The following is a 13,411-nucleotide window of genomic DNA, read 5'->3' as shown; positions in this document are numbered from 1 at the left end:
TTCTTTAAAACAAATGGTGAATAGATTTCTTAGAGTTTAACAAGCCCCAAAGTGCCATGTTTAAACTGATTGCTTCAACAAACTGATTTTCAAAAGGTATTCAGTCTCCTGTCACAAAAGACAAATGTTCGAAAATGAATGTCTGGCATTTGCAATAAACAAATCGACTAACCTGTATTCATCGTGTGTTAATTCTTCACTGTCTGGGACATTTAGGGGCCATACCAATTTCATCAATATTAATTTACGTTTGTTTTAAATATTTATTTTTTTGCCATTTTTTATTATAATTTACCAGGTATATGACATCACACTCTTTCAAAGTTCTAAAAGAGTGACGCACAATAAGAGCTTATACTGACAACACAGGATACATTATAAATGGCAAAACTAGCGTGCAGCAGCTGAGACGACCACCACATACCCCAACACAGTCTGACAGTCTGTCTTTTTCTCTCAGATTTGACGCCTCTGTTCAACCATGCAAAAACAAACGTCCTCTAAAGTAGATGAATCTGAAAACACTTGCATTCTCACATAGAATTTCTTTCACATACTCTAATGACTTCTGACGTTTCACATAGTCAAGGCTAACGGCTTTTACACAAGTGAATTCTCAACATCCACTTGATGTAATAGCAGCAAATTTTGCAGATATTCAAGGTTCCAAGTCAGCGAAGCCTACTACCTTGGTCACCGAGGTTGACAAATTTGTCAACAATTTCTCCGTAACTATTAAATAAATTTGGGCACCCTGATGGCTAACTGCAACAGCCATGGTTTGATTCCCTTCTCTCCTCCCATGTCTCCTTACTATATCTAAACTGTCCTAGTAAAGACATGATTGTAGTAACTTTAGTGATCCTGTGGCTATAAATGCCATCATCAAGTCCAAACTTTAGTGTGTCCAATATTTTGGTAATGATCAACTACCTTCAAAACTAACGAAATTCCAACTAGCCTCATTTTTACTTTGGGTTTCATGGCAATAAAAAAGGTAAATATTCTACCTTTTATAACATGCTGGCATTGCATTAAATAATTACTTAAAAAACAAAACCAAGTTGGATCAAGCGAAGGCTACTAAAGAATAATGTATCTGGATTTTTCATTCTCACCAACTCTGCTCTGATCAGCAAACTTTAGCATAGATCTTATGGGGAACAGTAATCTTCAGACTCTCAAAACCTTTGTAAAATAAAGTTGATCTGCGTTTACCGCTCAGTACTGAGGACCGATCTGAGGGTGGATAGACAAAAGCTGGAGCTGGACAGGCTGTCCTGGTCTCTTGGGTGTGGGGGCTGAGGAGGAGGTACAGACTGGGGCACAGCACACAGTAGATGGTCTGGATACATCCTGGAAGACAGATATAAATATATATAAATCTAAAGTTGGTTTTTTTTGTTGTTTTTTTAAAGGAAAAACAGAGTCACTCTTTGTCTGGTACTGTGCATGATGAACTTGCAGAAGAGTCACAGTGAAAAATAGGTGTTTGTTGTAGTGAATAAGTTCAATATTCCTCCAGCTCAATCAGGAACTTACATCAGATGGTTTTGGTTGAGAAAAGTAGGCCAGGTCTCTGCAATGTGTTCTCCACACCAGATCACAATTGTTCAGTGAGCAGACAAATCTACATTGTACCAGTGTGCAGTGACATCAGTGTGATGTGCTTTCACTCTACCCTCACAATTACTGCATGAATCCTCGTGCTGAGGATGATCTGTGAGTGTTTTTCCATGGCAGCTGAGATTTTGATTAGTATTGTATCTGTCAAACATGATTTTCCACTGCCATTCTAGGAGGGTTGCTGACCATGGCAGTCAGCTCTCCAAATGGAGAACCTGCTTCATACCACTTTGACTACAATATTTTTTTGCTTCATTTCTATTGCATTAAATTGTTGTGTATAACTGATTAAGTAGAGGTAAACTATAAGTGTGTAGGATGTTGCCTTACAGTTGTAGAGCTGTTACAGGTGAAAATACCAAAAGAAATAACCAAAAAAAAATCTAAAAACTACAAATGTTAAAAAAAAAAAAAAAAGAGTTCTCAAAAACTGGGTTTTCTGCTTCTGTACCTGAAATAGTGGTTGAGGTCGACAGCAATGGCAGTGTGGGACTGGGTGACAGCCACAGCTGTATTTAGGTCAGATGACACCTGGATGAGGGAGAAGGAGGATGCAAAGGAGAAGGACAGAGAAGAGGAGGTCAGCTCAGTCTCTGCCAATCTAGAACTCAGGTAGGTAGGCAGGTGAATGGTGGCCAGCCGACTGCCATCAGTAATGTTGTATACAGCTGGGGGGGAGGGGGTCAAAGAAAAAACTGTCAGATCTACAGAACAGAGTTGCCCAAAAACCAACAACCATATAAACATTCTGAAATGACTGCAAATCTCTACATCTATAAACACGTACACATTATCAATACTGGATGTAAATGGTTATTACAAGTTATAAACTTCTTAAAAACCTGTTCAAGTTGTTGGTTTCTATCTGCTGCTGTTTTACCCTAATTTCTCTTAGCCTTTGTATCTATGGTTTGATTCAGCTGTTTTTTTGATTTTGAATTCTTCTTATATTTGGCTTTGAGGTTGCCAGCTAGTTTTGGAGGCTAGGCACTCATGTGTGGCTCACTTGAGAGGCTGCAGCGGTCAGAGCGCTGGGTCACAACATCCTCCACCTGTTTGCATTGTCTTAGTCAACAAACTTGTGTGACCTGTCTATGAGCTAGGTGGTAGTCCAGGCTTAATATAATAGTTCCTGGGGCGACACTCCCCAGGTTGTGTTGTCAGGTTTGCTACATCTTGGTCCACCTTCCCTTTCCACCTTAACCAGCATCATCCACTATGAAGCACAATTAGATTGTTTTCATGAAGAGAAGGGGTTTAATCAATGCCTGGAAAGGGACGTTTAATTTAGTTCTGCTACATTTACTTTGAGTTATTTTCCTTACAGTGATAAGCAGGTACAAGTATTCAGTCCCTGTGAATGGACAGCTTAGATTGGTTTCATTTAATGTGTGTTTAAACCAGAAAAGTTCTGTTCTGTTCAGCTTATATTTGCATAATTTAGTTTGGCCTAGTTCTATCAATGCTAACAGAGTTTTAGTCAGTTAACTGCTTAATTTAGGTCTGCCATATAATTCTGTTGAGCCCTTTCATTTACTTCAGAATAGTTTCTTAAAATAATGACAGCTTAATAATGTTATTTATAACAAACTTATTACCTCAGTGCTAGGTTGGTTTAATTGAGCTACTTTCTTAGTATTTTGTTTTTATCAGTTTCATTTAGTTGGGAATATTTTCGATTGTTAGTTACATTTGTCTTAGTTTTATGTAGTTAATTTGTTATTGCTTCAAATCTTAAGTTTATCTTGGTATTTACATTTTTGCTCATCTGTGCATTTGTGGGTCAATTTGTTTTTATCCTTGTTTCACATAGTTTAGCTTAGTTTAACTTCACTATTTCTTGGTTATGCATCAGCTCAGTTCATGCTGGTGTTGTGCCGTTTATTTTAAGGTTGGTAATCTAGTATTTTTTCAATTATTTACAATAATGCATGTAGTAGTAGTAGTAGTAATACTAGTACTAGTAGCTGTAATAGTATCTATTCAGGTGTATGAAGCTTTTGTCAGTGGAGGATACAGATGAGTCCAGCGGAGCTGAGGATGAACAGCGTTTCTCTGCAGACACAGTGATGGACAGCAGTGTGTCTGTCATTGTCAGTCAGCTGGATGCTACAACAGGATAACGTCTGTGGCTCCTCCTCTCCCTGCTGCCACCGCAGCTGCAGAAGCCAGACACAGTTCAGCAGCACGCAGCAGCGGCCAGTGGCAAAAGACAGCACATCCACCGACTGCAGCTCACACACACCTGAAAGTAAAGACTCAATTAGTAAATGTGACTTAGTGATAATGCACAGCATATCAGCAATACTGTATCCGATCAGCTGGCAGACCTTGGTGGCTGGACGGGAGTCTGAGCCTGAGGATGGCTCATGTGGTACTCACTGTGATCCTGCTCTCTGATGGTCTGCAGCAGGCGGTCTGCAGGATGTTTAGCTACACAGAGCAGTGAAACACAGGCTGATCGTTCTCCTTCAACCTCCAGCAGCTTGAAGTCACAGTCAGATCCAACAGCCAACAGTCTGAAGCTGCTGACACCCTGACTGTGGACAGTCACCTCCTCCCAGGAAAAACTAGGAACACAAAAAATGTTTCTCACATCACAGACATGTACACAGGATAAGTGGTGAGTTGTGTTAGGGTTACCTAGTGATGAGGAGTGTGTTGAAGGGTATGAACAGATTGTTTCATGAAAACCTCAATGTAAGGTTATCTCAATTATGTTGTAAGTCACATTCCAAACTCATAAACTGGATAAGTAGAACATGTCAGTCAATACATGTATTGAGTGATGAATCACAGACGCAGTGACTAATATAAGAGGGAATGACAAAGAACATGATCTATGGCCCCCACTTATCAGCCATACAGCCTATGTTAACATGCACTTCAGAAATGTCTTTGACTGCTCATTTAATCCAGCACTGCTTTATGTTGGTGTTAGAGCAGCAGCCGTGAGACGTTTAGCCGATCAACAGTTACTACTTCATAAGACCATGTTATTGTTTCAGTCGTTTCAAAGCCACAGTATAAACACTGTTGGTATCGAATGGGTTCGTTGGTTGCTGAGATGTCACAGCTGGACTCACTCTCTGTAGCAGCCCTCCACTGCAGCCGGAGCAGCCTGTCCGTCTGCCGGGTCCCACAACACAAGCTGACCCCGAACCCCGAGGCAGCTGAGCAGCGACCCTCTCGGAGCCAGTTCAGCCTTCTGCACGTCCGCTACTTCTGTACAGTGCTGGCTCTCTGCGATCACTGCGACCTCTATGGAGCTATTCTCAAACATGTTGACACGGTTAACGAACAACTTACTGACAAAACCAACGCTTCACATGCTAGTTATGGACACATGTTGGGAGAGAATCTGAGATGAAGCCCCTTCACATAGCGGCGGTACCAGAAACACTTCCTCACATCATGTAAACAGTGCGCTAGTCACGGGACCTGACTCCTGCTGTCACGTGACGAACGCTGACCAATAGAAAACGCTCAAAAAGTTAACGTCATCACCAGGTGACGCTGGTGACCCAACCGTAGAACAGAACAGACAGTCGCTGTGTGTGAGCAAACTGCAGCTGCTAACTCCTGTAGCGTAGTAGAGTGCGCTGAAGCTGCCCGCTGTTTTCCGCATTTTAAAGTAATTACAATCGCTCCCGTATATCATGGCGCCTTCTAAAAAATGGCGATAGTATTCAGCCTTGTTTCGTTAACTGTCGCCAAGGTTTTGGAGTTCTCTGGACTTGTGGACAACAGGAATGCCCTGCGGACCAGGAAGATGGAGGAGAAAGCGTTAGAAGTTTACGGTAAGTGTCGGAAAGGCCAGCCGTGACAGCAGCCTTCAGTGAACCACAAGAGCCCAAACCTTTGAGAGTTCATAGAAGAGAAAAGGCTCGAGTCATAGAAACAGCGTACCAGACTATTTACACATAAGTGGGCTCTCTTGAGTGTGGTGCCAGAACTGCACGGCTAAAGTGAGTCTGTCCTTAAAGGGCCAGTCTGAGGACAGTCCTGTCTGGGGAATGGTCACTCTGTCTAAAGAGACACTGAGTCGTGTGCCGAAGTGTTTCTGGTGTACATAATGATAACGGGTCATATGACCTACACCACAGCGCTGCTGCAGAAACCAGATAAACAGTCTTGTAAGAGGGTTTTGGTGAGCTCACAGGGAGCAGATCTCAGTACTGTTTGGCTCAAAGTGATCAGAATGTATGAGGACTGGTGCTACTGCAGAACAATAGTTATGTCTGTGCTTGAGCCATTTCTATGGAATACTGAGGGTCTTTTATCTTGTCATCAGATCATTTTGTTTATCTCAGTTTAACGCTGTCCACGTTTCAGACACTACACCGTATGTATTTTCTAATTTAAAACTTAACATTGGCGGTCCTTGACAGTGGCTAATCTTGCTTCTTGCTTGTAGATGTGATTCGATCAATCCGAGACCCGGAGAAACCCAGCACCCTGGAGGAGCTGGACGTGGTGACGGAGAAATGTGTGGAAGTCCAGGAGCTGGCAGAGGACGAGTACCTCATCATTATCAAGTTCTCTCCAACTGTCCCTCACTGCTCACTGGCCACTCTGATCGGTGAGGCACGCGGCTCATAACGTGACCAGCACACACCTGGACCACACTAGCTGGCCAATAAACCGGGCTCAAACGCCAACTTTTTGAAGGCAGATACAGATGCTTAGGGATGTTTTGTCTTCTGTTAAATGGGTTTCGACATACACACAGTAAGCAGCAGGGATGTTGGACCTGTTCCTATTTTTTGAGTGCATCCGGGTTTATTCACGATCTACTCAGATCTTTGTAGTTTCTGTCAAAAAATGTCAAAAGCCGTAGACTGTGTAGCGCAGTCCTTCAAACTTATTTCCATTAAATAATTATTTAAATAATCATCTCTGCATTTGACTGTTATTCATTCAATGTACGAATGCGGTTTATGCGTTTACATAAAAGTAAAATGTATGAAGGCACATTGCTGTGTTATTATAACATAAATTATAAATTATATTATATAGTCCAATAATTTATCAAATTAAAAAACGCATCTCTCGTGGGCCACATAAAATGACGGGGCCTTGATTGACATGTCAGGTTGAGGGAGGACAGAATTTCAAACATCTGATATAATGCCTTTGTTCCAACATAGGTCCTCATAGTTATCATTATTATTAGGACTGCCAATAACAATGAAATAATCAACAATGAAATAATCAGTTGATAGTTTTACTGATTAGTTGATTAACCCAAACATTTAATTATCCATCTAAATAAAAAAATGAACAAGTTTGGTCTGTATATTAAACAAAGTGCAACAGAAACAAGGTGGGTATTTTATAAACACAGAGGAGCTACAACAGCGTATTTTTTCCTTATTGTCTAATAGTTTCCTGCCTTCAATAGTAGGTTCAAATTCTAGAAATTCAAAGCACAGCCATAGCTTCGATCATTTAAATACTCTGTAGATTTAAAGTCATCCTTTTCCTCGTAACCCAAAGAGCTGCAGCAGAATGCAGCTGGACTTGTTTGCTTCACTTCTCATCCATGAGTCTTCGTCTGTTCTAACCGACTGATGGGGAGTCCCAGACCTGTATTACCCAAATCACAAGCCTTCTGGCCCATTGTGTTCAGTTGGCTTAAGATCTGGTCACATGAAGACTACAGGATATAGTTCACATCCTTTTTATAGCCATCAAACCATTCAGCATTGTCATCCTGGGAGAGGCCACTTCCATCCTGGATAAAAGCGATGCCCTAGAACAGCTTTGTCAGTGTTTTCTGTTGTTTCTTTTTGCTGCATTTTGCTACTGATTTCCATCTTTATAAATTCTGACAAGATGTTCTCTAATTTACTGCTTAATTGTCCTGTGATTGCTGAAATTTTGCCGGTCATCGTGTGTCATCAGTGTCTGTGTCTGATGACGATGTGTTTTGTGTCTGATGACGATGTGTTTTGTGTCTGCAGGTCTGTGCTTACAAGTGAAGCTACAGAGATGTTTGCCATTTAAACATAAGGTGAGTTCTATAATGGTAACTCATGATTTCTGGGTCACTGCACCTCCTTTACACATAGCAAATATTGACACTTGCCTCTTCTTGTATCAAGCAGTGTAAATCATTCTGTTATTTGTATTTGGTACTGAAATAGCTGCATCCACCCAAATACAATGAATGAGCAGCATTTGTACTGTCTACGTACAGATTTCAATTATTAATTGTTACCTTACTCCCTGAGTTGCATATTCCCAATTTCTCTGCCAATCTGTCATTCTGCAACGATTAAGCCTAAACCACCTACCAAGTGTTATTATTCTGTTACACCATGTTGGCATTGAAAATCCTCTTTACTTTGTTCTCAACTGAATCTATGAAATAATCGCTGAATAAAACAGGAAATGCAGCCTTTTAACAGCAGTTGTTTTCCTTTCTTCTCACAGTTAGAAATTTATATTTCCGAAGGAACCCATTCTACGGAAGAAGACAGTAAGTCTCTTTTATTTATTTTGTTTTAATTTCAGATGAAACCATTTGCGCTGTGTTCTGCACACTTGCAGTTTGTCAGATAGAAGTTTGGTCCAGAAAGACAGCAGGGTTATTTAAGGGTTAGTGGAGTTAAACAGCTGTTCATGATGATCTCAAACTTGATTTTTACATTTACAGCAGAGTTGTATGTAATTGTTGATATACTGATGGGTTAAAGTCACTCCTCACTCCATTTGTCTGATACTTTGGATGACAGCATGGTGTCTGCACAGCTTTGGATCATATTGTCACAAAATGTGCTGTAGTTATTTCCTTATCGCTAGCCCTAGCCTAACAGTTGAGGTGACATTTTGACTTTTTGTATAGTCTGTCTGGCAGACAGGTCAGTAAGCTTGACATTACATTGACTAAACAAATGTTAATGGGTCCCTTGTTCTATTCTGTGGTGCCACCCTCAAAACTCAGCTAATTTGGCCAAAATACCTGATATGGTTTCTTTACCCTGATTTGCATCCAGCACAGGCAATCAAAATGTAAGGGCTAGAATCAAATGCATCAGAAACTGAAAAAGTTCAGGTCTGGACAAGTTTTGCCACTGGGTAGATATAGTTTGTTATGAAAATGCCATTTATGAATACCTAACAATGAACTTTAGGAAAACTCAAGGTTAGTTATCAGTGATTTCAGCGTGTTTAAGATGTCAGGTTTGTACACAAGTGACTGATTTGCCTCTTCTGACAGTTTTTTTGGTAACCTGATACGACAGGATTTGCCCTTGTACTCACTCCCTCCAGACACTTTCATCTGTTGCCAAATTCCAGCCACAGCCTATGCTTCCAATTTAAATAATAAAACATAGTCTGACTTGCTGTCTGGTCTTGTAAGACCACAGTCTTCACAGTACTGTCATGAGGTATATCAAATTGGATACTACATTAGCACTAGTAGTGCTATATTGTTTACAAGCAAGGTTCATTATTCAACACTGATGTCCTGAACAGTTTGGCTTATCTGGTTACATTTAAGAAAGACTGCAATCCTGTCTTTATTCCCCAAATGGTATTAGGACCACAACAATAAAATAAATATCTACATAGATAGATAGATAGATAGATAGATAGATAGATAGATAGATAGATAGATAGATAGATAGATAGATAAGTTGTTGTTGTTGCTAATGACAATTATAATTAGAATAATGGATAACCTGTCAATTATTTCCTTGACTAATCCATCTATTGATTATTGATATTGATCTATTGATTGGTTTATATAACAGATTGATATGTTGCTGAATGCTTTGACGTTCAAAAAACCAAAGATATTCAGTCCACTGTACTATTTAGCCTCCAATTACTTTCAATAATCATTGCAGTTCTTGCATCTCAACCAACACTGTGAATTGTAATGATACCAAAAAATTAAAATGGTGCTCTGCACCAGTCATCATAGAAGAATGAAAAACAGCATGCATGTTTTTCTTTATTCATTGGTGCCATAGGACACACACTGGTTGTGTCATACCGACAAATGAAGTAGTCGCATTTCACAAGACTGTCACTCCCACACAACATTTAGTCCTACAGAGCTGATCTCATGTTGCAATTTACAATTGGCATTTTGTAACTTTGTTGAAATGGAACAAATGAGAGTAAATGTGATGAAATTCTTGTTCTTCGAGAGATCACTATGTAATGACAACTGCTACCAGTGCACTGTGCACATCCAAATGTCACAATGCTGCACCAGCACTGTAGAGGGCACAGGTCCGCTCAGATGTTTAGCATCATGCTCCAGTTACTTTACAGAATCACCACGCAGCATGGTCCCCATACACTTCACAACAATAGAAAATACATCAGACAAAGCATGCAGCAAGTAAATGCAAACAGACCCAACTAAGAGCAAATGGTCTGAAGCTAATAGATTTTTGGTTAAACAAAGTAATTGACCATAAAAACATCAAGAGAGCAAAGAGGGTGCGCAGGTGTATATGCTATAATTATCTTAGATAAGTAAGGAAATGCAAGTCCATGCAAGCGTGGTGAGCTCAAAGCATCCTACTGTTACAACTGATGTAGCGTGAAGAGAGGCCAGAATAGAATGGTTACATTTTCTGCTTTTACTTGAGATTGTAGCTGGATCCTGACCAAGCAGAGGGCTTCTCATAGTGGCCGAGCTTTCAGACATTAAACAGGCACCAATGTTAACACTCACAATCTCATACAAATGCTTTTGTTAGTTAGTCTGACAACTGAAAACTCTGCCTTTAACAGCAAAATTTTATACTTGTGCATTTTTAAAATTTCTGCTTCTGAACTTTTGAATGGGGAGAGGTCACTACATTTATCAGCACTGCAATAAAAATGAGTACATGTTTGTAAATGTCTTCAATGGGGGAGGGTATAGACAGAAAAAAATACAAGACCAGTGGATCTGCAATTTCTACCTAATTAACATGAATATGACCATTCATATCAGCACTGTCCCGTGGATATTAATAATTCTCCACAAATGCCATAAAAGTGAACTGTTGTCCAAAGTGTCAACATTAGCACTCAAACCTAGGACCTCCCCTAATGGGATGCCATCATCATTATTTCAAGAAAACTGCTCTTTGTGTCTTCAGTTAACAAACAGATCAACGATAAGGAGCGAGTGGCCGCTGCCATGGAAAACCCCAACCTGAGAGAGATCGTTGAGCAGTGTGTTACCGAACCAGACGACTGAGGGGAGGAAGCTCCAGCTGCTTGAAGCAAAGTCTTTGGGGCTGCAAATTCTTTGTGTGTGTGTGTCTCCACAGAACCTGAGAATATTATACAAAGGATTCCTGAGCATCTGTCTGAAGGAAGAAGTTTCTGTTGACTCCAAAGAGTTTTTGGAGGGGTGTTCAGAGTAAAGCTTGAATACTGTGTAGTGAATTAAAGGCACAATCGGGAGCTAAAAAAAAACACAAATGTATATTGACCTTCTCATCATTCCCACCTGGACAGCCTTTGTGGTCGTCTGTTGAGTTCTGTTAGAGGCAACATCAGACGCTGCTGAGGAAGTGGGCCAGAGAAAACCGAAAAGACCTCCTGGCCTACTTCCATCTCATCCTCCAACCTTTGTTTTTTTGTTTGGGCCATGCTGTAGGCTGAGAAGGATCTGACTCTTGATCTCCTTTTGTATATTAAAACAGTAAAAAGCATGGAGATTTTTTTTTTATCTTTTCTTGTGATTAACTAAACAGGCAAATTTCTCAGATTCAAGTCTGAATACAAAAACATCTTTTCAGAGGTGATTTTAATTGTTTTGTTGATGATGTACAAAAGAATCAGGTATTAAGAGCTACTTTGTGTGACTGACAGAATAATGGAACAGAAGAAAGCATGTGTAAGTTTGTAGCAGGTTGCTCTTGTATATAAGTTTTAATGATTTTGTTTTGCCTAATCTATTGATCTCCATAAAAGGATTGTTGCTGAAAATTCAATGTTATGCTCATATACAGTACATGAGACACTGTTTTTGTAATTGGCAATGTTTCTCTGTATTTGTTTCTTATAAATGAATGATAAAATACATACAGTGTCTATAAAAAAAATAAGTATTTGCCCTCCTTTAAATTGTTCCCCTTCCAATGCTTTTTAACACTCGGTCATGGTCAATATTAATAAATGGGCTTTTGGGACATGAAATTACAAAACAGTCATGTTGAAGTAAAAACAGATTTCAGCAAAGTAATGAAAATTAATTAAAAATATGAAACCTTTTATAGGTAACTATAAGTTTACTTATGCAATTACTTACAGTTTTAATGCCCTGCAAGACCTAAACTTGTAGCTACATTAGCTGAAAAGCTTCATAGAGCAGCAGTGACAGTAATTTCCCCCAGAAACAATTCAATACAATTCAATTTTACTTGTATAGCACAGTTTACAACATACGTCATCTCACAGTGGTTAACATAGTAAGGTGAAGACCTGATGAATTTAAACAGAAAACCAAACAATCCAAAGCAGCCTTTGAACTCCCTCTGAGCAAGTGCTAGGCAACGGTGGGAAGGAACCAAAACCCCCTCACAGGAGGGGGGGAAAAAACCTCTGACAGAACCAGGCGCTGGGAAGGCGGCCATCTGCCTTGACCAGTTGGGTGAGAGTGGGGATGAAGGTTAGGGTTAGCAGATGGAGAGCAGCAATACAACAATAAATATTTTGGGGGTTGGTGAGGCCAGCGGCTGCAGATCAGAGACATGAAGCTCCAGATCCAGAGATGGCCGCAGAGAGAACAAACACAGGACCTCATCATCGGGGGAAACACAGAGCTGGTGACATGTAATGGTGGTTATAACTGTATGGAATGTTGTGAAGGTGGTGAGGATGAACCAAAACCATAAAACTGAAGCGCTAAAACAAAGAGCTGAAACTGTCAGAGCCTGTAAGGGAAACATTTCAGCTGTGTCTGTCAGTGGTGTTCTTTCTGTCAGTACCCACAGTTCATGACCGTACGTGAGGATGGGATTGTAGATCTGGTAAGATTTTCCCTTTTTTCATATATACACTGTTTAAGTTTTGGATAACTAAAAGGAGCAAAGTGTTTTTGTGGAAATGAGTCCTGCCCTTACGGCTTTCAGTTCCATGTTCTGTTGTTGATTGCAGTACAGGTGAATGTCCTTTCATATTTGTTTTAGGCTTAAATGGTGAATGGCTCTTGACAGATAAAGGATGCACAGTGACAGACCTTTCAGGAATCACAGCAGTGTTTGTAACTGTAATGGTGTGGCATCCCCTGTTGAGAGCCGGTCCAAACCAGAACGGAATAAATGATATTTAGATCCAAGTGTAATCGTGTGGAAGGATGCTTCAGCTGTAGTCAGGACCAGAGCTGAATAAACATCACAGCAGACTGACTGATTACTGGTATGCAATGATAATCATTTGTGTTAAATCATCTAAGTTTCACACACGGGCACAATTTGTCAGACAAGTTCTTCCTCAAAACACTGCAAAGAGGATTTATTTTATTTCACTATGACAGTCATGGTGAAATAAATCACTTTACCTACTTAACCAGCCCTATAATATTAGAGCCAGCACAACAACACTAATAAACAGTTTCTATTGGCAACTCAGTAAGAGTGCCTACAGTACACTAATTAACTTTAGAGGGAATTAACTTGAACTCAGGTAACACAAGAATATGATAAAGTGACTAGAGAAAAAAAAGGCAATGACTTTATCCACAAAACATTGTTCATCACAACCACAAACACAATGATGACGCAGTAATACACTAACTACACACCCAAAGACAGTATAGGAG

At 40.0% G+C, this 13,411-nt stretch overlaps 2 protein-coding genes across 2 annotated transcripts in view; one reads left to right on the top strand and one right to left on the bottom strand.

Annotated features, from left to right (window-relative positions):
* spg11 (SPG11 vesicle trafficking associated, spatacsin) overlaps nt 1-5,038 on the bottom strand; it is a 44,141-nt gene extending 39,103 nt beyond the window's left edge. The window contains exons 1-5 of the mRNA XM_008281643.1: nt 4,713-5,038; nt 4,009-4,196; nt 3,644-3,871; nt 2,078-2,294; nt 1,219-1,356 (exon numbers count right to left, since the gene is read on the bottom strand). Of these exons, the coding sequence (XP_008279865.1) occupies nt 1,219-1,356; nt 2,078-2,294; nt 3,644-3,871; nt 4,009-4,196; nt 4,713-4,909 (968 nt within the window). The 5' untranslated portion in view covers nt 4,910-5,038. The remainder of the gene's footprint in view (nt 1-1,218; nt 1,357-2,077; nt 2,295-3,643; nt 3,872-4,008; nt 4,197-4,712) is intronic.
* A 131-nt stretch (nt 5,039-5,169) lies between these two features.
* On the top strand, nt 5,170-11,693 carry ciao2a (cytosolic iron-sulfur assembly component 2A). The gene is made up of 5 exons (XM_008281644.1): nt 5,170-5,426; nt 6,044-6,208; nt 7,593-7,642; nt 8,065-8,110; nt 10,740-11,693. Exons 1-5 carry the CDS (start codon nt 5,303-5,305, stop codon nt 10,838-10,840), a joined length of 486 nt encoding a protein of 161 aa, XP_008279866.1. The 5' UTR covers nt 5,170-5,302; the 3' UTR covers nt 10,841-11,693.
* The last annotated feature ends 1,718 nt before the right edge of the window (nt 11,694-13,411 follow it).

This window comes from Stegastes partitus, unplaced genomic scaffold (genome assembly GCF_000690725.1).
Source record: "Stegastes partitus isolate 25-593 unplaced genomic scaffold, Stegastes_partitus-1.0.2 Scaffold240, whole genome shotgun sequence".
NCBI lineage: Eukaryota > Metazoa > Chordata > Actinopteri > Pomacentridae > Stegastes > Stegastes partitus.
The sequence above is the reverse complement of the archived record's forward strand: the minus strand, read 5'-3'. Positions and strand labels throughout refer to the sequence as shown.

Excerpts from the sequence above, each read along its gene's own strand:
- ciao2a (XM_008281644.1), top strand. The coding sequence starts at position 5,303 with ATGGCGATAGTATTCAGCCTTGTTTCGTTAACTGTCGCCAAGGTTTTG. Across the intron at positions 6,209-7,592 it reads CTCACTGGCCACTCTGATCG|GTCTGTGCTTACAAGTGAAG; the intron begins GTGAGGCACGCG and ends TTGTGTCTGCAG. Across the intron at positions 8,111-10,739 it reads CCATTCTACGGAAGAAGACA|TTAACAAACAGATCAACGAT; the intron begins GTAAGTCTCTTT and ends TTGTGTCTTCAG.